The sequence below is a fragment of the Ochotona princeps genome, chromosome 1 (assembly GCF_030435755.1).
Source record: "Ochotona princeps isolate mOchPri1 chromosome 1, mOchPri1.hap1, whole genome shotgun sequence".
NCBI classification, from domain to species: domain Eukaryota; kingdom Metazoa; phylum Chordata; class Mammalia; order Lagomorpha; family Ochotonidae; genus Ochotona; species Ochotona princeps.
The window spans coordinates 113054662-113078872 of record NC_080832.1 but is presented as its reverse complement, the minus strand read 5'-3'; the positions used below and the strand labels follow the sequence as shown (position 1 = coordinate 113078872).

Genomic DNA, 24211 nt, shown 5'->3' with positions numbered 1-24211 from the left:
CCAAGACCTCCCTCGGGCCTGAGACATCGTTAGCTTTCCTTCTGCCTCATTAAAAATGAGAATTTGCATAGAATATCCATGTGAGCATTCTATGGGCAGCAAAATGGGGCAAGAACAGACTGCGGCATGGAACTGGGGAGGGAGGAAAGATGGTCACAAGGCGGGGGGAGAGACCCCCAATCAAGAAGAGGTCAAGCGTCTGCAATGAGAGGCAGCCCTCCTGGCCTCCGGCCCCTGCTGGGCACCTCTGATGGCTGACTCAGCTGTTTGGTCATTTCTAACAATGACTGACAAAACCCAGACTATCCCATCTGACAGAAACGGGAACCCAGAGCCAAAGAGAACAGCAGTTAGTATTCAGACACCCAAGTCTGGCAGGCCTGGGGGGCCGCACCCCCAGCCACTGGCCCTTTTGGAAGTGCCACCCTTCCTCCGCCTCCCCTGGACAGGCCCTCCCCAAACACCAACACCACTCCTCAAGGAGAGTCCCCTGCAGCCTCAATTCCACCTTCCTCTCCCTACAGCCAGCCGGGCTACAGAAGGCAGCAAACATGTGCAGAGGGTTCACAGAGGCCAAGGCCAAGGCCCAGCTGGGGGTGAGTAGGTCAGGGGCTTTTACTGGGCAGGACTCCAACTGCATGGAGCCCGGGGGACACAGACCTGTGTGCTCTGAGAGCAAACTCAGGCTGTGGGGTGACCTCAGTGGGGCAAGAGGATGATCTAGAAGGAAACATGGTCCAGACAGGCAGAGACTTTTCAGTAGGACCAGAAGCCAAGAAACCAGAGACTCCACAGGGGAGGTATGAGGGGGTGGGCCTACTCATGCCCTGATATGACAAAAGTGGACACTGAGGCACAGCCCTGAAGCGACTATCCCGGGGTGGCAATTGGTGGCGGCAGAGCCAGGATTGGAGTGTGAGCCGCCTGGCCAGCATCTGGACTCTCCCGCATGCCACAGGGAGGGCCGTGTCAGACGGCTAGGCTGCACGGCTGCACGGCTGCACGGCTGCAAGCAGCAGCAGGTGGGAGTGGGGGTATCTTCCCTCGTGGGCCCTTGTGATGGTGGCCCAGGCCCTCCTCCTCCCGATGTTCCCACGAGACTGAATGACCAAGGAGCAGGGGAGCATGTCCAGCAGTGACAGGCTGGGCATGCATTAATGCTGAGTCACAGGGAGATGTCCCCCCAACACACACACACCAAGCGTGAAGCAGCAGGACCCATGACACCTGCCCACCCAAGGGACTCACCAAATCGAGAGGCGTCAGCACCCTGCCACAGGCCAGTACATCCAGGGAGTCAGACAAAGTCCCAAGGCAGGGGTCAGAACAGGCCAGGCCTGAACTGGTACTCACGCTAATGCCACCACCCTGCCAATCTCCAAGCCTCAGCCAGGAGACCCAGCCGGCATGTGATTGGCCTTGTAGCTCGGTGGGGCATACCCACACCAGGCTTACTTCACTTCTACCCTTGACAGAGTGACAGAAGAATAGGACACACGATGAGCCTTGAATTCAGGGAATCCTGGTTGATACACCGGGGGGGGCGGGGGGCACTTCCTGGGAGAAGGCATGGTCAGAGAGCAAAGCAAACCAGGCCCTGGGCTGCCGGGGTCCCTGTGCAGCGACCCCAGGAGGCAGCTGGCAGGAGAGTACCGAGGTTTTCCCTGAACAGCGTGTGGAAGCCATTAACACACAGATGCACGGTGCTGAAGCCAGCACAGGGCTCCTCCTTGCTTCCTGGTGCCAGCACCCTGGGCCGGCATCAGCCTCACTCCATGATGGTGGCGAGGTCTCATACCCCAGGCTCCACACACCCCGGCATCCTCAAGACCAGACCCAGAAGGACCACCATGTGACCATGCGGCATCTAATGCAGGAGGCCTTGCAGGGATCCCCTTCCCAGCATCCTCTGGTGGAAGCGAGTGTCTCAGGGTGCTCTCAGGATGGGCCAGAACAGTGGAGGGGCATGTGCCAATGGGCCTTTGCCATAGATGCCTAACATGGTCATCCCACATCAGCATCTATGGAAGAGAGCAGAAGCCAGACAGTGCAAGCCAGGGCCAGGCCCCCAGGGGAACTGGGGTGCCTAGGGGTTTACTCACTGACTACTCTGCAAAACCTGAGGGAGGACACCCTGACCTTGGGAGCCTGAAGTGAGGGTAGGAGGCCAAGGGACAGGTCTGCAGCTCCTGGGCTGATACAACAAGCCCTGTCCCTGCCAGCTCAGGAGAAAGTGGAAAGGGCAGCCTGCAGGAAGGGGAGGCTGTGGCGCTGAGCTGTGCTGGGCAGCGACACCACCCCCACCCCAAACAAGTTGGGCATGGCAGGTGGCAAAGGCAGGCGCTAATTAATATACACCCCCTCCATCAAGCAGATTCAACCCCAAATGCCAAAAAGCAGAGGGTTGGCCCAAGAGAAACTGACCCAAGCACCCCCACCTTGCTCCCTGCCCTGTGGCCACTGGCACCAACTCCAGACCCCTAAGCAGGTCCCATCTGCCCCGTCTGCTCCCACCTCCAGGCTCCTGCTGATCCCCACCTGGCATACCCTTCCCTTCCTCTTCACTAGGCCCTGTGTGATGGCCTGGCCACAGAGGGGCCCTAGGTGTATCTCTTTGCAAACAACAAACCCACCAGCATAGCCCTTGGCTAACTTATTCAGGTGAGCTCTCTGGTCACCTAGTGCAGGCAGGGCAGGTGCCAGGCCTGGTTGTGCACTGACCTCTGCCATGTCCACCAGGAGAGACCCATGCCTGTCTCCTCTCACATGGGAGCTGAACACCTGGCAGGCACAATATCAACCCAGAAAGCCCAGGCCAGCTGGGAGACCCAAGGGGTTGGAAGGCTGCACCCCTTCCCCTCCTGGTCCAGGGGAGGCAACAGTTCGGGAGGAAGTACTTGATAAAGGCCATGCAGTGGGGAATGAGAGGAACTGAACCTGCACTTCACCCTGAAGCAGTTGCCAACAGGTAATGTCGCTTCTGGGAGATTATTTCTGGCCTTAGTGTATGGAGTGAGGGTGGGGGTAGCACTAGGAAAGAGGCGGAGTCCCAAGGCAGCATGACCTCACTCCACAGATTTCCACCCTGCCAGCAGGCCAGAAGTCACAGCTCTCCAACACAGGGGGTGGACGGATAACTGAAAAGTGAGTGGCTAGGGGCTGGAATTTTGTGATCAATCAATCATTCATTTGATAATCATTTTTTGAGCAACTACTATGCACCAGGAGCTACACTGGATGCATGGGGTGCAGCAGAGAATAAGACAGGCAGAAGTTTCTATCTACATGGACCACAAGCTGACAGATGCTGGACGGCTGCTCTAAGGAAACCGGGCATGCAGGGAATAGAGAGACAGGCTGGGAAATGGGCTGGTTAGACAGGGTGGTCAGGGAGTGGGCCATCAGCCAGGCGCCAAGATACCTGAAACCCACACTGCAGTACCTGGGTTTGATTCCCAGCCCCAGCTCCAGACTCCAGCTTCACAACAACACAGACCCTGGGAAGCAGTGGTGACAGCTCAAGGGCTTAGGTTCCTGCCACCCAAGCGTGGAAGACCCGGTCTGCGGTACCAGCTCTTGGCTCTAGCCTCAGCTGTGCTAGCAACTGGCCAGAGGTCTGTCTGCAGAGGTGACAGTGAAGACAAGAGCTACAAGGACATCCAGCCATGCCGAAGGCCCTGAGGTAGGCTCATGCGTGGCACTTGAAGACCAATGAGGAGGCTGCTGTGGTGGGAACAGAAGGAGGCATTGTGGAAGGGAAGGAGTTGGAGGCACATCTGGGTAGGAGGGGTTGGTTACTGGGTCCTGTGAGTGCCCTGGGCCAACCTGCACTCCCTGGCTCGTGGAAGCAGCCACAGTGCCAGCCCTTCTGGGTGACACAGTTCTTCTTTCCAACTGGCCATCCTCAGCAAGCAGGTGTCTCCTTGCCTGGCAGCCCAGAGAAAGATGAGCTCAGTAGAGCACCACCCTACCTGGCTGGGCAAGGGGCCACCTCCGACAGCCAGAGCCCGGGGTCTCCTTCCCCAGGCTGCAGGGACAGAGGCCATCTGAATGCAGGTCTGATGTTCAGCCTGGAGCTGCAGGTCAGTGCAGAGGCAGCAGCGGCAGCGTGACTCACCAGCACCTCCGGAATGCCAATGGGGGCTAGGGAAACCCAGAGGACTTAGACGTTCCCTGCTGTGTGGGGGACAGAATGTCCTCCACAGGGCAGGCCTGAGCCTCCCCCGCCCCGTGTCCTCTGCCTCTTCTCAGAGAGGTCATCTGGCTTTGCCCCGCTCTGCTCCCTCTCCCTCCCCAGGGGGGCATAGGCCTAGGTGTGCCCACCCAAGAGAACCAGCACCAAAGTTTCAGGGTGACCCCAAGGAGAGGCCCCTGCCAAGAGCTGTCACATGTACCCCAGTAGGTGCCACTTAGCAGGATACACCTGCTGGAATCTGATGCTGATGCCAGCTGCCAGCTGCATGGCCTCAGGGCAGTTAATGAGCCTGGGCTTAGCCGGGCAGTGAGGAAGCCATGAGCAGTTGGTGAGTTCATGTGGGAAGGCCTGGGCTTCAGTACAGCTCCAGGGATGTCCCCAACCGCGACCAGCTACTCCCATCTCCCACCCAGGTGTGGGGGGGGCGGGTGGCTGAATGCCAACCCCAGTGCTTTCAAGAGGCCTGAGGCTGGCACCAATGCCTTGGTTTTCCTCACATGTGCAATGGGGGCCTGGTGCAGCAAACTGAAGCTCCCCAAAGGTCCGTGCATATGGAAAGATGGTTGGTTATCCAAGTTGGCACTCCAGACCCCAGTCCCTGAGAGCCCCCAGGACGCTGGGTGGGAGGCACAGCAGGCACTGCCACAGCTACATCAATGCCACCCCTGGCCTCCTGCCCTCCCACTGGAGTGACTCACTGGCCTTATCTCCAGAGCCCAGGCGGGGCCTGCTCTGCATGTCTAATCCAGTCCGGCTATGCTGCCTCCTGTCAATGCTGCCAGGCCCAACACTGCCTCAGCAGGGAGCAGGGGGGCCACTGAGCACGCACATGCAATACATACATCCACAACCCCGACCTTGCACAAGCCACAGGCCTGGACTCCCCTGCTAAGGCAGGCCTGCCAGTTACCTGTCCAGAAAGGCACCTGCACACACCCTTCCCCCACTCCCACATGCATCTTGCCCTGGCCACCCCCAGAAGCTCAGCTTGCTGGCCTGTCAGAGTAGGCTGGCCTGACTCTAGGGGTCTGTCCTCCTGCCTCTGCCCTGGACACATCCTGCAGCATCACCAGGTCAGCCCAGGACTGGCTGGGATCCACATGCATCCCAAGCTCCCAACTGCAGGTGCCAGAAGGCTGCTTCTTCCTGACCACAACCCAGAGAGACTAAGTGACAAAGGACCCCAGAGCCAGGAAGTGGCATGGCCAAAGCCCAGGTCTACTGGACAGCATCTGACCTGTTCACCATACACAGCCACTCCTGTGACCTTGCTCTTCAGCTGCAAAACAGAAACCAAATACGCACCCGCTCTCACCAGCCATCACCAGGACCTATGACAGCCCCAGTGGCCTGGGCAGCACCAGACCATCCTAGGTGCCAGTTATGGGCTGCCCACCTGGAGGACAGAGCTACCTGTCCCTCCCAGCTGTCAGGAAAGTGACCTACTCTGTCCTGCCTCAGTTTTCTTGTCTGTCAAACAGTTAGAATTATACTCATCTGAAGGTCAGGACATGGTAGCACGCCAGCCTGGCTCTTGCAACTCCAAGTGTGCATGCCCAGCAGGTCGAGTGCCCGCCTTCCCCTCCCTGGCACTCCTCCGAGCAACTCACCAATGATTTATACTTCAGAGGACGAATCAATACAATATACGGCCAAAGACATCTTTAATCTTTCACAGGGATTAGGCTACAAGGTACAGCGGCCTCTTTCTACCCACCGCTCAATTCTGATTTCAATTTGGCCAGCTCTAGTGTGGTTTTCTCTCTCTTTTTCTTCTCGGCCTAAAGACAGTCCTCCAAACCAAATTTCACTGCAAGCGGAGGCAAGGGTAGATGGCAGTGCAGCTGGCACAGGTAGCAATGGAGGACTCAGAAGGTGGCCCTGGCACAGCAGCTGCCCCTCTACTTTTCTGGCTTGCAAGGGCCTATGTCTTAAAATCCTGAGTAAAGTTCCTTTTTTCCAACTCCCCAATACCTGATAAGGTGCTGGGAAAATGCAAACAATGACCCAAAGACCTTCCTTCTTTCTGCCCTGCAGGCCTGGAGCACGTATGTCTCCCCAGGCTGGCATGGCGTAGGGTGGTGTGGCATGGCGCAGTGTGCCTCCTGCTTCCCCCAGTACCTGCACCAGGACTGGACCATGCGGCCACAGTGAGGGGGCAGCAGGGGGCAGCAGAGAGGAGACATGGGTCCAGAAACAGCTGAGAGGTCCAGGCCCGGGTTCCCACACCGGCTCCACCTGGAAGGAGCGCACTGCAGGACCTGGGCCTATTTGAGGCCGCTGTGTGCCTCGGCCTCCTGTGCTGTCCGACGTGACGAAGCAGTGCCCTCCTCCTGGAGCAAGAGGATCACCAGGGACAGCAGGTGCCGGGTACCTAGGGAGGGTGCTGTGGGTCCTGGGTGCAGCTTCCACATCCCTTAGGGTAAGGGCCAAATGCCAAGACCCTGGAGATGGCACCTTGAAGACAAAAGGTGTGGGAGGCTTGGGGCTGCCAAGCAGGGGGAGGGGCTGGTGGTGCAGCCCAGAGGGAGTGCTGTGTCTCTGCAGAACATAGGAGGAAAAGATGAGTGGGCAGCCAGAGGGAAGGTGACCTTGGCCCCAGGCTCTGGCACTGTCATCTGGGGTCCCAGGGCAGTCACCAGCTTATCCAGAGGTGCAAGCAGCCCCCGTTTGGCCCTGGAAGCTAGAAACTGGGGCCACGGACATCCATCAGCACTGCCCCATTTCCCGCTGCCGATGTCGCCTCCCCCTCCGTTGGGCTGCGGGCACCGGAGCAGCTTCGGCTGTACAATTAAAGGGGCTTAGCCCAGATTTATGACAGGATTATGCCTGCAGGGTGCTACCCAGGCTGGCCTCAGAATACTCCACAGACCTCAGGAAAGCAATTAGAGTTCTGGGGCCACGCAGGTAGAAGCCAGCAGACACCATCCCCCATGGTGAGGGTGCCAGGGCAGCTGGGCAGACAAGGGCCTCAGGGGAAATGGGGGACAAGACAGGGTACCTCGCCGTACCCACCACCCACAGCAGGGATGTCACCCTCTGCCTCACAGCTTCCCTGAGTAGCTCCCCCTTGGCTCACCCAACCCAGGTCACAGAGTGACCCCCAACCCTGGAAGGCTGCCACACTGCCCTTCAACCCTACCTACACCTTGGACAGACCCCAGGGTCCTGCAGGTGCTGCTCATGCTCACCAAGTGTAAACTCTGTTGCCTCACAGTGGGGGACTCCTAAGCTCAGCAATGGGTGCCTAAGTCTGTGGCATCATGTGTGCTGAGCTCCCCCAGCCCTACCACAGTGATCCCGTCTTCACAGAAGCCCAGCCACCAGGGTCAGCCCCTCTGACCCTCTTCAGCTGGGAGTCCAAGATCCCGGTCCAAGATCCCAGCCCGAGAACCGGCCTGGCCAGAGGTCTACAGCTCGCTGCCCTGAGGTCAGTCTCCGCCTCCCCATTTCCCTTCCTCCACCTGGGAAGACAGCAGTCAGCCTGCCCACCAAGATGTGGATGTCTCTGACCCCCACCTATACGCAGTGCACCCACAGGAGTGTGCCAAGGCCATGGGCAGACCAAACTCCAGTGCGTCGATAAGACTGGGGCCTACAGGGGATCCACCTCGGGCCTACAGGGCCCATAGCAACTGTTGGGCCGACAGGCAGCCCCAGGCCTTGGCCTGACTCCCGACTCACCATCTTCGCGGGACTTCTGGATGAAGGCCTCCACGCCACTCTCACCATAGCTGCCCTCAGAGGCTAACGTGGACACGTAGTTCCACTTGAGGGCGCGGACGATGTCCACCATGGCCTGGGCCTGGTATGTGTCCGAGGGTACCACGCGGGAGAAGAAGTCGTAGCGGCTGTTGTCACTCAGGTCAGGGGCTGTGGAGGCGTAGCTGATCTGGGGGATCTGGGAGGAAGAGGGGTGCGGATGGGGGCTGGTGCCTCTATACGCCAACTTCCCCTCATGGCCCACCCCTCCCCACAGACTCCGCAGCATTTGCGGGGCCCCAGCCCCACCTAACTGGAGGAAAAGACCAAATTCCCAGCTCTGGCCCCAGAAGGGATTCTGACATTGCCCTCCAGGACCCTGTCCCTCCCAGCAGGGTGAGGTTGGCCCCACAGCATCCAGCTCCCCCTCCTAGGATGTCTGCTAACCAAGCTGACCATGCAGAGTCCCATGTTCCAAGACACTCCATACACAACACACACGCACACATACATACACACACACACACAAGGAGTTACCGGGTGCCTCCATCAGGAAGGTCCCAACTGCCGTCAGACTGGCTCAATCTGGGGACTGGGAGTGAGGATGGTGAGGGTTCATGCCCAGGCAGCCCCTCTTGTGATGACTCAGGAGACCCCATCCCCACAGCTCCCCAGGGGCTCAGACTTCCCACTCGGCCCTGCCCCCAGACCCTTCCTCCATCCCCACAGAGGGAAGCCCAGGAAGCCAGGGGTGGGGTATTCTCCAAGTAGTCCCCTCTCCTTACAACCTGTGTCCCATTCCCAGTGCTCTCCATAGGCACAGCATTGTCACTGTCAGGTCACATGCAAGCACACATGCGCTCTCCAAGGCCCCAGCCTGGAGTGCAGGGGTGGGGCAGGGAGGATGTCCCAGGGGTGGATGGGGCCGGAGAGTGGGAGACTTGTCTGGTGTCCCAGCAGGTGACTACCATCACAACCTGGCCAGATGTGGGGCTGTCAAGTCTCCTCACCTCTGCTGTGTCTGCAGCCCGGCACAGAGGGAGGGGACGCTCTATTTACATTCTCCTCAGAGAGCTCCTCTCCCAGCCACAGCCACAGCAGCCGCAGCCAAAGGGTAGGAAGGCAGCCATGCCCACCCCGGCGCCAGCTGCTCCAACTCTCACTACCCAACACCATGCACCTGCTGTTCACTCCACACTGCTCTCGGTGCTGGGGACAACATACTCACATCCAACCCCCCTGAGACAAGAGCCAGGAGATCCCACAGCACCTGCCCAGTTCAGGCGGTCTCCACTGGGTCCACACCTGTCTTTTCTTTCCTCCTCTCTACCCAGGGCTCATGGACTTACCTCCACACATGCAGATCCTTCCTCGGCATAAAGGCCCAGTTCAAATGTCCTCTCCTCCTCCAGGCAGCCCTCCTTGAACCCTTGGACCCAGGTCTGCTCAGCCTCTCACATCATCAAGTGCAGGCAGCAGGGCTGACTGCAGGGATGCCACAGGCCAGGAGTGGCATGCAGAGGTGCCCAGACTGTGCCACCCCAACATCAGTCAACGCTCTCTGTGCACAGTGGCAACACCACCTGGGGAGGAGCAGGTTCTAAGGTGCTAGGTGATTCTAAGTTATTTGCAGCTGGCACCCAGGAGTGCCTCAGGCTTACAGAAGGGGTGAGGTAGGGAGGGGACACATAAATAGGCCTCTCTCTCCATCTCTTGCTCTCTCTCCAATCTGTTTCTTTTTTCTCTCTCCCCCTTCTCTTTCTCTTCCCCTCCTTTCTCTCTTCTCCCTCCTCTCTTTCCCTTTTTCTCCTCTTTCCTTCTCTCCCCCCTTTCATGGTAAAAGACAAAAGCAGCTTCCTTCCGGGCTTGGGCAACAGTGGTGATAGCTCTGAAACACGACTGTGTATATGTGCATACACACACATGCTCACTTACTGGAGCATGCCCTGAGTCTCAGCCATCCACATGTTCCCCAAGAATGCCCACTGAGCACTACAGCCTACAGGTGACCTTGGCTCTGGGACCAACAGGGCAGACACCTGCCTCTGAGGGGCTCTGAGAAACAGGCCAGTGGAATGAAGACAAGGAACAAGAGGGGCTTCTTGGACATTAAGTCAAGACCCCAGCAGAGGCAGCTTCATGGATTTAAGAGGGAGAGTGTATCAGGCAGAGGAAATAGCCTGTGCAAAAGCTCACACACATAAGTGTGTAGGTAGGTGTGGCTGCATATGCAAATGTGCCCTGGCACCTGTGTGCTCCAAGCCTCAGTCTGTCCCCATGCCAATCCCACCTGGCCAGCAACCCACACACGTGAGATGTCCACAATTGGTGCTGGGTCACCGGCTCCAAGAATGACTGAATTCAGGAACCCTGGAAAGCCCTAGGGAGATGGGAAGGGGCAGCAAGGGCTGAGAGAGCTCCCCGACATCCCTCCAGGACACACCCACAACCTCAGCGGGACTCTGCTCTGGAGATCTGGGGGCACCACAAACTGAGGCCCCAGAACCCCAGAGCCCCCACCTGGTCACCAGCCCAGGCTAGGCCAGTTGCAGGCAGAGCTCAGCCTCCCTCCCACCCAGAGCAGCCCCATGTCTCCCAGGAAGTAGGGACACTACATGGGTGGAAGCAAGCTCCAGCGACAGCTACTTGGCTCCCTGCCCTCCACACTGGCTCTCAGCATCAGCCACTTCCTTTCCAGATAAAAGGCAGTGTTGCTTTCAGGTACATGAAAGCTGCACAAGATCGTGCAGCACAGCGCAAGCGCAGAGGTGGAAGAACAGCCTGCACGGGCTCTGCCCATCCACCAGCCCTTGGCGCCCCCTCCCTGTGGGTCCTCACTCCAGAGACCCAGGGCTCAGGAGCATCTGTGCTCACAGCTGCCAGCGCCCTCTCCCCGACCCTCCCCACCTTGAACCTCAGCAGGACTGGGCAGGTCTGTGTCTCAAGAGGGCTGGGCACACGGCAGGCTGCAGCAAGCTCCTGAGCGCCTCTTCGTGGGCCAGGCTGGAGACTCCCAGAGCTGTGGCCCTGGGCAGGGAGGCCCTCCAGGAGTGTGGGGCCAGCTAGGGAAAGGAGATGGGGCCAGGCTGGGCTGCCCAGGGAGGTACAAATGGGAGCTTCCCTGGCCAGGCAAGGAAGGTCCTTCCAGGCCACACAGGGAGATCCTCACAGGAGGCCAGAATGGTGCCTCTGCCGCAAACAGGAGTTTTCAGGGGCAAGCCCGGCAGCTTAGCAGGAGGTGGCAGGCACACTGCAGGAGAGGAAGGCCAGGAGCACTCACGGAGAGACACAGCACAGAGGGCACCAGCAAAGAGCCAGGGACCGAAGAGGAGCCACGGGGCTGTGCAAAGGGAAACTCAGGGTCAAGAGGGTGCGGGGCTGGGAGGGGCAGCCCCAGAGGGGTACATGGCAGAGGGTCAGCACCGGAAGACCCCAAAGGGCAGCAGGGCTGGCCCCAGCCCACAGCCCTGCCTGACTCTGAAGGGGTCCTCAAGGTTCCAGAGCAGAAGGCAACAGTGATGGCAATGGCCTGCACAGAGGCCTCACATCCAACCCCCTCCCCACCCACCTGATTACCAAGAGGACTAGCGTGAACCAGCCCAGCCTGGGGGAAATAGTGAGCACATCCTGGGCAGGAGCTACCTGGGAAGGGGCTAGGCCAGCACAATTGGGTGGTCTCTGGAAGGACTAAGAAAAGCTCCAGAGGGGGAGAGAGGCTACCTCAGCACTCCCATGCCTCCCCTCAACAATCGCCTGCCCCATGCGCTTGGTGGGAACCCAGTTCAGGCCACCTGTAAGTGCACTTCAGGGCTACCCTGTCATGACCTGGCCTCACCACCACTCTACCCCACAGACACATGACGGCCGCCAACTCCCGACCCCAAGCACCCAGCCACCCTGAGGCCTGACTGTGTGCCCATCTGCCCTGGCCAGCCTAAGCTCCAGTACCATCAGCCAGCCCTGCCCTCAGCCTTCTTACTCCCAGGTACTCTGGTCACTCAGCACTTAATGCCCCTAGCTATGGCTTCCTGGGAAGCCATGACGGACTTTGCATAATCGTGGGCCTGCCAGAGGCAAACTGCTTCCTTTCCTTCGTAGAACTGATACCCTGGTGGGAAAACAAGCAAGAATAAACCAACAAGCCTGCAATACCAGCTCCTATATGATCACCAGTTCTTGTGCTAGCTGCTCCATTCCCAATCAGCTCCCTCCTAATGTGTCTGGGAAAGCAGCAGAGGGTGTTCCAAGTGCTTGGGACCCTGCACCCATGTGGGAGACCTAGATGGAGTTCCTAGCTGCAGCAGCCATTTGGAGCATGGACCAGCAGATCAAAGATCTCTCTGTCTCTGTAATTCTGACTTTCAAACAATAAATAATGTTTTAAAAGGTGGGTGAGGAGACTGGTGTATGGCATAGCAGATAAACCATAAACAAATGCATGCGGCTAACACGGCCTGCGGCCCCTGGAGTCCACCAACCCTGCCGTGCTCTGCCTCCCCGACTGCAGGTACAGCCTCCACTCCGGGAACCTGGGGTTAGCGGGGGCACAGGACAGGCCCTGGCCAATGAGCTGCAGGCAGACGATGCCTGCTGCTTCTGGGCCCAAGCTTGGGGCTGATGGAGACCCTCTGCCATGGTGACTGCCAAGGCTGCAGCCAGCCCTCAGCCACCCCAGGAAAGGTGTGAGAGCCTCAGAGGCCACAGAGCCTCATGGCAAGGGGGTGCCCAGGCTCCACAGCTCCCCCATCCCATGCCAACAGACCCAGAATCCCGCTCCAGCTCCAGGCAAGCCAGAATGATCCTTGCTCATCTCTACCGACATCCTAGGAGTGTCGTGCACACTCATCACAGGCTGGGTTGGTACGAACTAAATTAAATGCACATGTGTGTACACAAGCACGTGTACACACACACACACACACACACACATACACACACATCATAAAAGCTGGCACTTCCTAAGGGTCAAGCACTTGCCCCAAGGGGCTCACAGTGGTTTGCACCTTCCGTCTTAGGATGATCTAAGGCAGTTGGCTTATTTCCTCTGAAACTGGGGAACAGAGAGACAAGCAGCTTCCCAGAGTCACACAGCAGAGCTGGGATTTGCTCTCTGGCACACACCCTCGTAACTATAATGTAAAGCCCATCCCAACACAGGAGGGTCCATGCACACATCCATAGTTTTGCACAGAGACTCTGAGGGCAACACAGGGACAGCCTCCAGTAGCAAAAGCCTGCCCACCCCACCCCCACCAAGGGAGAACTGCAGGAAGGGGGAGCCAGCCCCACTTTCTCTCTTCACTGGGTCTCCCCAACACACTTACTCCTGGCCATCACACCACAGCAGGGGCTCAAGTGGCCCAACTGGCTCTGCCACCAAAGGTGGGGCAGAGATGGGCCTGTGGGTCCCAGACACTGGCATGCATGGCCCTGCTTGGAGCAGCAGCTAATTTCTAAATATAATTATTAATTTTATGCATATCATATGCAAACCTCCAGCTCCCAGATGAGATGGAACTGATTTAATTAGAAATTCCATCATCGGGCCTTTGGGTGCAAGCTTTAAATGAGGAATCCCAACCCCATCCCAGGCCTTCAGAGAATGGGCTCAAGGCCCAGGACTTGTCTCCAAAGCTGGGGTGTGAGGGTCCTTCACCTGTGCCCCAGTGTCTCCCTGACCAGCCAGGTCAGAGTTCCACAGGTGGCCTCTTTTTGTCTTGCATTGTGCAGGAGGAAAACAGCTCAGAAAGAGTCTACCTTCTTGCAGCCAGAATATTGGGATATTGAAGGTGGGTGGTCCCCATCTTCCCAGCACAACCCAGCATCTGTCACAGTGCCCAGCACCTAACATTTCCACACACAGCCCTCTCCTTCACCATGGACAGCTGCAGCCATACCACCCGGCACACATGGGGCACACTGCCTCGGGATCCCTGCCCCAGCTCTTCCCACTCCATGCCCACATCCCCATGTGACCCCCTCCTTCCCTCCTTCCCTCCTAGGACTTCTCTGCTTTCAACCCCGCCCAATGCCCCCATCTCCACCTGTTCAGAGCACACTCTCTCTCCTACTTGGTTCTTTCTCGTGTGTCTTAAGTGAATCCAGGGGACCCTCCACAGCCTCTGAGACAAGTCCCAAGGAATCAGGGAAGAAACCAAGGCTAACGTAGCCCACACCACGGGGATGGGGTGTGGCCATGTTCTCTCTATAGCAAGGTACACGCTGCAGCAAGTGTGTTGCCCACGGCAGCGCCCAGTGCCCAACATGCAGAAGGCAGACCAAATTCTACCATTCCCTCCCCACCCAGGCCTGTTGCGGCCTCCAGTGGGTGTGGGAAGACTCTAGGGGGCTGCCCTGGTCTTGTCTCTACTCCTCAGCCCAGCCCGCCTGCCCGCCAGCCTGCCAGCCTCTTATCAGAAGCAGCAGGCACGTGGATGAATTTCCAGGCCCGCTCTGAATCCTGTTTTCCAACAGAGAACCAGACGCGGGCAACAGGCCTTTGAGTGAATATTTCCCTGGAAGGTGCCTTTACTCAGCCCCTTGTCCTGCCCTTTTGAACATTTCTGTTTCCCTGGACGCCCAGGGCCAAGCCATCCGTCCCCACCCCCAGATGGTATGGGGGAGGAGAAGGGGAACTCACAAGGGATACAGGTGCCAAGCAGGGCAGCAGCTAGGGGCAGCTAGGGGCAGCTAGGGGCAGCAGCCACAAGGCCAGGAACAAAGCAGACCCACACCTCTGCACCACACTATTTCCAGAAGCAGATGTGAATCAACAGTGTCGCAAACTAGGCAAGAAGGAACCATGCTGTGGGGAGCTAGGAAGAGGGAGCCCCTGGAGCCGCGGCTCCTTGCCTCCTTTTCCAAGGAGGGCTCAAGCCCCAGTCCCCAGGGGTGAGACTCAGCCGCCTGTGACAATGGCCACACCATCTGCCGGCAAGCTTCAGTCCGCACATCCATCAAATGGGCACACCTGGAGCATCTGGGCTGGTTCAGTCTCCCTGCAGGGTCAGCCAGGAGAAGGGAGCGGGGGAAGGAGCAACCATTCCCACCCACTGAGCCCTGCCACGGACTGAGCCCCCAGGGCTAGACATGATAGTGTCCTCAGAGAATCAGAGCTTGTCCAGGGCCACCCAGCCTGTCTGATGGCCAAGCCAGGCCTTCTCCATGCACAGAAGTGCCTAGGGGCTGGGGAGCTGGGCACCAGGCCATGTCCAAACGTTCACGAGGCAGGATGACTGTGGCACCCAAGGGGCCAAGCTGGAAGTGAAGCTGCCCGGGAACCAGGAGGCAGAGGACTGTCCAAATACCAACTGGGCCCCTCACAAGACTGTCGGTCACCATCCCTGTGCTCCAGGCTCCCCGTGTGTGTGTCGGCCCATTCGCTTCACTAGAGAACCCCGGGAAGCGAGCACGATGGCAGAGCTTCACCCAGAGTGTGCTGAGACAAGACCACACAGCCAGTTGGCCTGGCTCCCACACCTGCCAGCTCGTGCCCTGCCCACTCCCAGCCTCCTACCCCCAGCCCTCACCATTCAGCACCGGGAAGCAGCAGGATGTGTGTCAAGACACACCCCTTGGGCCCACCCCTGCCTCCCATTCCCGAAACTCATTTTCTGCATGTATTCAGTGGGAGTTTAATGGTCCCTGCTGCCCTCACAGGTAAGGATGCAGGGATGGAGGAGCTCCCTGGCTGGCACACAGCTGAGGAGGGTGAGGAGGCAGGACCAGAGCCAGGAGGGTGGCTGTAACGGCTCCTGGTGCCCTGATGACCACTTGGCAAGCACTGAACTAGTGATGGGGTGTGGCCAGGCTGAAAGAGAATTAACCGCAGTGTCTACCCAGTGCTTTCCCAAGCCAAGTTAATGTGCAGCTCCGTGTGTGATGTATTGTGCTGTATTAATACAATGTGATATAATGGGATGTATTAACATTATTGAACACATGAGCCGATAAAAGTCACATCACCATCACTCCACAGAATTTATATCCCAGCCAGACCACTGGCAGGCTGGCAGCCCAACTACAGGGAGGAGGCCCCCGGGGGACTACAGGGGCTCCCACAGGGGGAGCAGGGCCTGAGCCTGGGTGGAGAGGCAAGCCAGAGGCCAGGCTGAAGGCAAGTGCAATGAAGCAGGCACAGCCAAGCTGGCAGGAGAGTGGGGGTGCCTGCTGTGGCCAGGGTGGAGCTGCTCCTCATGGCACCTGCAGGAGCACAGGCCCCACAGCTCCTTCCCCACCATCCCCTCCTGCTCCTCTATAGCTCCCCCTACCCCACCCAGCCACGGTGCCCAGTGCCACACTCTGTCCTCTCCCCACTCACTCCCAGAGGCACAGATGCCCCGAGCCATATTCTCACAGTGGCACCTGGGGGACGGGGCAGGGGGACTCAGCCTGTTCTGCAACTCCAGGCCCCCACACTCTGTTTGCTCCCCTGAGCAGGCAGGAGAACAGGTGGTGCACAGGTAGCAGCTCCCAGGCCGAGCTCCGGACCCCCAGGACTCGTGCTTGGGCTGCAACGCGGGGTGCGGTGTGCTGGACTCCTCTTCCTCACGCCCCGCCCCACCCTACCCCTCAATTACCAGAAAATGCTGTCAGCACCACCTGGAGAGCAGACCCCGCCTCTGCCACTGCCATCCAGGCTTCATGGCTCCAACACCTCTGGCTGGGCTTGTATAACAGCCCCTCACTTCTTCTCTGGTCTCCTCCCACACTTACCACCTCCCCCCCACACACACACACACGCCTCTCCCACCTGGCAGCCAGAGGAACCAGGTTCAAAGCCGAGGCAGATCCTGTCTCTCCTCTTCTCAGGAGGGTCCCATCTCAAGGGCTCACAGGACCTATGCAAGCTGCCTCCTCAAGCCCCCAGCCTCACCCCACTCCCCTCGCCTGTGCTCTGCCTGATCCTGCCCACCAGTCACCACACTGTTCCTGCCAGCAGACGACAGCTGTCTGCCTCCCACTGGAGCATCAGTTCCAGAGGGACAGGGGCAAGGATTCAAGACAGTGCCTAACACCAGAACTCCCAGTGGAGGCCCAGTCTACAAGGGGTGTCAGAGATGCAGCTGGCTGAGCCACACACACAGGTTTCTCTCTAAGACTCTACTGTAGGACCAGTGCGGTAACCTAGCAGCTAAAGTTCTCACCTTGCATGCACCAAGATCCTGTATGGGTGCTGGTTCTATTCCTGTCAGCCACGCTTCCAATCCAGCTCCCTGCTTGAGGCCTGGGAAAGCATTCAAGGACTGCCCAAAGCCTTGGGACCCTGCACCCACGTGGGAGACCCAGAAGAAGCTCCTGGCTCCTGGCTTCAGACTGGCTCAGCTCCAGCCATTGCAGCCACTTGTGGAGTATATCAGTAGACAGAAGATCTTCTTCTCTGTCTTTCCTCCTCTCTCTATATCTGACTTTCCAATAAAAATAAATAACTCTTTAAAAAAAAAAAAAAAAAGGACTCTACTGTGGGAATGGAGAGTAACCGGAATAGTGACTCAACAGGTTAATCCTCCACCTGCAAGCACCAGAATCCAGTATGGATGCAGGTTCTATCCCAGCTATTCTACTTTCCATCCAGCTCCCTGTGTGTGGCCTGGGAAGACAGTGGAAGATGGCTCAAAGCCTTGGGACTCTGTCCCCATGTGGGAGACTCAGAAGAAGCTCCTGGCTCCTGGCTTTGGATCAGCTCAGCTCTGACCCCTGAGGCAATTTGGGCAGTGAGTCAGCAGATGGAAGATCTTTCTCTCTGCTTTTCCTTAAATATGACTTTTAAAAAAGAGAGAGACTGTTGGGGTAATTTTTCTGCTCCTAAACAATTCGAAATGGAGGAGTAGGGGGCTAAAGCCTAATGGCTAAGACACCCAGGTCCCATGCAGAGCACGTGACTCCAGCTTCCCACTGGTGCAAATCCTGAGGGACAGCAGGTGACAGCTCACATGGTTGGGTCCCTACCACCATTGTGGGAGACATGGATCATGCTCCTGGTTCCAGACTTCAGCCTAGCCTAGCCCTGGGCACTGCAAGACATCCTGGGGGTGAACCAACAGGTGGGAGCTCTCTTTCTCTCTGCCTTTCTCTTTCTCCATCTCTCTGCCTTACAAACAAATAAACAAAGCAAAATAATTAACTAAGAGTTTGAAAATCACTGTCCTGGCTCCAGAATAGAGCAATTTGGCCAATGCTACAAGGACAGACTGACACATGCCAGAGCAGGAACACTGGCCGGCAGGGAGGTACCTGCAAGGGCCTTCTCTTGGTACTTGGCTGCCCCCTATTGCTGTCCTCAGGCACTAAAGGTCTCCGCTCTAACCCAACCTCTGCCAGCACACTTAGGATGGGGCTCATGTCGGGGTACACTCACATGGCATTCTATCCATCATGGGGGTCTCTGCTGTGAAATAAGGGCTTCTGGCTCTGGAGACCATGGTGGAGCCATTGGTCCCCACCCTGCACATGCTCAGAATGTACTCACTGGGTTATCTCCAGACAGTGCCCTCCAAGTGGTACCGTGGTGGGTCTTGGATGCCACAGGGAGCAATGGGGAACAGACCAGCCCCAGGGAGCCCAATGCAGTGGACAGAGCCTCTCACTGAGGACACACACACACCAGCACACAGGTAACCACAGGGCCTGAGATGTGCAAGAGCTCCCAGAGGTGGGTCGGGCAGCCAGAAGGAGCACCCCAAGCAGAGGGCACCGAGCTGACACCAGGACAAGTGCAGGCTGGGGGATGAGGAGCCCAGGCAGCAGGGCAGCAGCTAAGAACCCACAGAACATTCAAGGAACAGGATGATGGGAATACAGCGAGCTGGGAGCACTGTGAAGTGAGGCAGAAAACAGTGCAGAAAACAGCTCTGGGGGCAAACAGGACCAACCGGGAGGCCAACTGGGAGGCCACTGTGTTGGCGCAACAGGAGGGCGATGATGGCGGCTCCACCAGCAAGCACTGTCTATGGAGATGGGGAGAAGCAGGGCCTCCCCTGCAGCCCTCGGGCGCCCCAATGTCTCCTCCTGGGGACACACACCTGCCAAGCCAAGCAAGGCCAAGACCATTCCTCCCAGGTAACTGGGCTCCTGCTGGTCCCCAGCTCCCCTTACCTGCCACCTCCAGGTCCACAGCTGCGACCTCTGCAGCTCTGCAGGCCATGACAGCACAAAGCTCCTGGGCTCTGTCACCACTCACCATGTTACCAGTCACAGTCCCTCCCTCAGTTTCCATCTGATGGTCCTAACAAGCACTGTGATAACAGCTAATATTTATCCTCCCAACATCCCACAACTCACCCTGTCCTCAGCAGAAATCCTTCACCAGCTAACTGCCCGGCCTTCCTCCAGGCTTAAAGTAAGGGCCATCAGCTCACCTAGATCCTCCCCAGACAAGGAGGGGACAGGCGGGAGGTGCCCACAGGCCCTGCCTGTCCCAGGACCACTTTCCAACAATCAGTGATGCGAGCTGACAGGTCTTTCATGGAGAGCAGCTCTCCCTGCGTGGGCACCCACAGAACAGGCCCAGCTGACCACTCAGGTGCCCCTGGCCATTCAGGAGAAACACAGAGCCCCGGTCTGAGTCCCTCCCGGGTCCGCCCCAATGCCCTCAAGCCTGCAGTCCCCAGCTCTGCAGCCAGAGTATGTTTCTGCTCAAGTCCACCTGTGTGACCCAGGAGGCAGCACTGTTTGTGGAGATGAGGTACAGGGTGGTGCTTGCAATGCCCCATCCAAAGCCTCTGGCCACTGCTGCCCGTTACTGCCCTATTGGAGGCAACAGGCAGCTTTCGGGGTCTCACAGCAGCCCACTCCTGCTGCAGGTAGCCTGAGATGAAATCTACTCCCTGTCACTTTCAAGGGGGGTCTGGGTCTCTTCTCTGGAGCCATGGGGCCCAACCTGTGCCCTGAGCTGTACGCATCCCCCTGCTCCTGGTCCCCACTGAGTACTTACCTCACCGCCAGCTGCTTGGCCGCCTGGGGGTGGAGGAGGCCTCGGTCGGCAGAGGCACACACACAGGCGCATGCAGCACATGCCCACCTGTCCAGGAGCCGTCACTTCAAATATCCCAAACCCTCGTCCCTCAAAGGAAAGCCTGGCCTGGGTGAGTCTCACTGCCCACCGCCCTCAGCACTCAGCAAGTCCATGCCCCTGTGCTTCCTCTGGTCCCGGGCCTCTTGGTCTCCGCCTGTGCTGTGTCCCTGCCCAGCTGGTTTTTCCCAGGAGCTCTCACTTATCCACAGCCCTAGGGCAAGTGTCCCCCATGGGATGGTTGTCACCAGTCATCTCTTCTAGGCAGCTCCTCCTGCCCTTGGTGCACACTCCCCAGGGCCAGGACAAGCAGAGGGCAGCAGTGTTAACAGCGCCTTTGGCAGAGCCCAGATCATCCACATTCCCCATCCCATCCTACCCAGTCACCTGTCAAGCAGTCAGGCCTCCCAACTGCCCCACAGTGACTGCCAGCAGGAAATCCAGCCTGCAGTGGGCAACCCATGGGCAGGCAGGAGGAGGACTGAGCACCCCGGCACCCCAGCCCAGGTGTTCCTGCCCACCTCACTCACTACCTGTCCTGCTCCCCACCAGACACTAGGGCAGGAGGTGGCATCCCTGCCCGCCTCCCCAGACACAGCCTCCCTCCCCGGATTCTGGGTACCTGTTGCTACTCCCTAGTCATTCAGATCTCCTCCCACCCCATTACCAAAGCTCCAGGGACGTAGAGACCCTCACCAAGCCAGAGGGCTCTGCCCAAGAACCTGGAGTGGGCCAGCCTCCTTCCTCACCCCCAAGATTGCACCCTAATAACTGCGGGGGAGCTGGATGCTCACCCGGAGAATGGCATCTGAAATTGGTTTCAGTAATCCTGTTGAACCAGGAGGAAATTAACAAATGGGAAGCCGGCTAGAAATTAATCACATTTCTCCCTGTCTGTCCCCCTCATCTTCCATATTAAGCCATAAAACACAGAATTAAATTAAGCACCAGGCCCTCACTGTCCCCCTTCCTGTGACAGCTCTACAAGCTGCAGTGGACTAGCAGCCACAACCCAGCCACAATACCCCCACTCCTGCCAACGCCCAGCACAGGGGCTCCCCAGAAGGGGCCCCTCGGACAGCACAGTGCCTGCCTGGTTCTTCCTGCCAGTACCTGGTCAGCAGCAGAACCTGTCGATGCACTCCACTGCCCTCTTGAGGGCCAGCATGTTGGATTCCCCGTGGGGATGGGAAAGGCCTGGACGTGGAAGAGGAGCCTGGGCATCCCCAGGAGGCCATCCTGGTGACCACAGTCAGCTCCACCTACAAGCAGTGTCCTCTTGGCAGGAAGGGATATGGGGGCAGAGTAGGGGAAGCTGAGGAGGGACTTCCGGAAAAACAGGCCTCAGCCCATCCACGGAGCCCAGGGCATGAAGCACATGATGGCCTCACACTCAGGGGCCAGACACACCTGCACCCCTCATTCTCTTTGGCCACCCCAGGGCCAGCCTAGATTCCCCTCCCCTGCAGCTTTTGAAAGCACTTATGGGGCCCTGCGCAGTAGCCTAGCAGCTAAAGTTCTCGCCTTGCACAAGCCAGGATCCCATATGACGCCAATTCTACTCCGAGCAGCCCTACTTCCCATCCAGCTCCCTAGTTGTGGCCTGAGAAAGCAGTCGAGGACTGCCCAAAGCCTTGGGACTCTGCTCCTACGTGGGAGACCCGGAAAAGGCTCTGGACTCCTGGCTTTGGATTGGCTCAGCTCTGCCCAATGCAGCTGCTTAGGGAATGAATCAACAGACGGGAGATCTTCCTCTCTGTCTCTCTTCCTTTCTGTATATCTGACTTTATTTTCCAGTAAAAATATTTTTTTTAAAAAAAGAAGAAAACACTTACGTCTCCAACTAGGGCCAGTTTTTGCAGTCACAGGCTCCCAAATCCCTACTGAAGGCCTGTGCTAAACCATCCTCTGGGGTCATTCATTTTGGCTTGAAGAATTGTCATAATAATGACCTCCCGCTTACACACACTCCCTGCCCCAACTGTCACAACCCCCCCAGGGAGGTATCTGCCATGGCACCCACACTATGCGGTGGAATGCTGAGGTTCAGAGAGGACCCTGGACATGGTCCATCTAGCAGCTGGTTGGAGAGGAGACGTGGGAAGCCTCTGCAGGTTGTGGGGCCAATAGCGCCCTGGGAGGGTGGGGAGAAGGGGGAGGAAGAGAGAGTAAGAGCAGCCGGAGTGCTTGCTAAAGGTATAGCTCTCATCCGAAACCTTCCAGATGCCCGTGCAGGCGGTCCGTCCAGCCCTGCCCCTCCCTCTCTCTGTTCTTCCTCAGATTAACCAAGAACGTCCCGCCTCCCGGCCTTTGCATGACTGTGCCTCTATCCCTACCCTCACCAAAAGAAGAAAAAAACAACACTACCAGCCATTCGTCTGCTTCCACATCACGTGGGTCTATGCTCCAGTATCCCCTCCCCTGGCTCCCAACTGCCCCTCCCGTGACACTCCGCATGCCTGACCTTGAGCAGTGTCCCGTCCCCACTGGAACTGTCACTCACTGTGGCATCTCTCTCCCCTCCAGGTGGGCAAAGCTTGAACATGTTGTGGGTCACTGTGAATGTTCAATGTGGCCACTACTTAAGAGTGGGTGAATGAATGAATGGCATGGTGCCTAAGACATGGGCCACCATCACCTCCAGTGTGGACTGTCCCTCTCAACCTCAGGCCTCATTCTGCACCTGACCTCCAGTCAACACCAAAAACAAATATGTCTAACTCCCAAGTCCAGTCAGGGACCCATCCTGCAGATCAAATCCACATCCTTGGTCCAAGCTCCCCCCCACAAATTAACCACAGACCACCCAGTCCTCCCCCATGCCAGGAGTCCTGCTGCACCCCTACCAGACACGCCACAGCTCCCACCACAGCCACCTCTCTCTGTGGAGAACACAGCCATGGCTCCACCTCTGCCTGCAGGACACCTGCCACCTTTCCCAGCAAGCCCTGCACGTCTTACCAGAACTGCCCTCTCTCTCCCTGTGAGGGCCCCAGACTCTCGTCGACATAACACCCCAGTCTGAGCAGCGACTCAACATAGGGGGTGCCCCATCCAGGAATGATCAGCTTTACCCACTGGCCACCTTGGTCATCCCACCACCTGCACCAGGATCTTGCATAAACATGAAGCATCATAAATACTTGACAGGTCAAAGGGAGCTAATTAACACATATGCCTGGAGGGTGCCTACTGACAGGGACCTTCCCTCCATGTCACTGTCATTTCAGGCTGATTGCATGACAAACAGGGCTTTAAGTGTGTTCATCTCTATACACAGGAGCAGCCAGCCCCACACTCTGTGACCTACACTCAAGGTCTCTCCAGACAAAACCGAGCCCCTTGGGTGTAAAATGATACAATGGCTCAGTGCTAAATCCTCGCCTTGCACATGCTGGGATCCCTTATGGGCACCAGTTCGTGTCCTGGCTGCTCCGCTTCCCACCCAGCTCACTGCCTGTGGCCTGGAAAAGCAGTCAAGGATGGTCCAAAGCCTTGGGACCCTGCACCCACATGAGAGACCCAGAAGAAGCCCTGGACTCCTGGCTTCAGATTGGCTTAGTTTCAGCTATTGTGGCCACTTGGGGAGTGAACAAGTGGATGAAGTTCTTCTCTGTTTCTCCTTCTCCCTGTAAATCTGCCTTTCCAATAAAAACATATAAATAAATCTTTAAGATGGCAGTGGTTTGGGGTCGCCATTGCGGTAAAGCTACCACCTGTGACACCAGCATCCCTTATGGGCACCTGTTTGGGTCCCAATTGCTCCACTTCTGATCCAGCTCTCTACAAATGCATCTGGGAAAGTAGTGGAAGATGGCCCAAGTGCTTGGCCCGCTGCACCCACACGGGAAATCTGGAAGAAGCTCCTGGCTTCAAACTGACCCAGCTCTGGCCATAGTGGCCATTTGAGTAGTGAACCAGTAGATGGAAAATCTGTCTCTTTGCCTTTCAACTAAATAAATACACTTTTTTTTTTTAATGGCAGTGCTCTGCCTTCAATCCAGCCAGCAGCACCTGGCCCACGGGCAGCTTGGCGTGTATGCATGTGTGTGCATGGATGTGGTGTGTATGCATGCGTGTGCATGGATGTGGTGTGTATGCATGCGTGTGCATGGATGTGGTGTGTATGCATGTGTGTGCATGGATGTGGTGTGTATGCATGTGTGTGCATGGATGTGTGTGTGGCTGTCTCCGAGGGTGAAGACAGCAGGTACAACACAGCCACCGCTGAATTATTAATTTCGTACATTGTCAGCACAGTAGAGAGCAACCGTGTCTCCAGGCTTCAATTAAAACATCAAGGC

At 57.6% G+C, this 24211-nt stretch overlaps 1 protein-coding gene across 3 annotated transcripts in view; it reads right to left on the bottom strand.

Moving 5' to 3' along the window:
* Positions 1–24211, bottom strand: part of GRM4 (glutamate metabotropic receptor 4) — a 90740-nt gene that overhangs the window by 41685 nt on the left and 24844 nt on the right. For all 3 annotated transcript variants that reach the window (XM_058664369.1, XM_004590278.4, XM_058664378.1), the window contains exon 3: positions 7880–8096. In XM_058664369.1, the coding sequence (XP_058520352.1) occupies positions 7880–8096 (217 nt within the window). The remainder of the gene's footprint in view (positions 1–7879; positions 8097–24211) is intronic.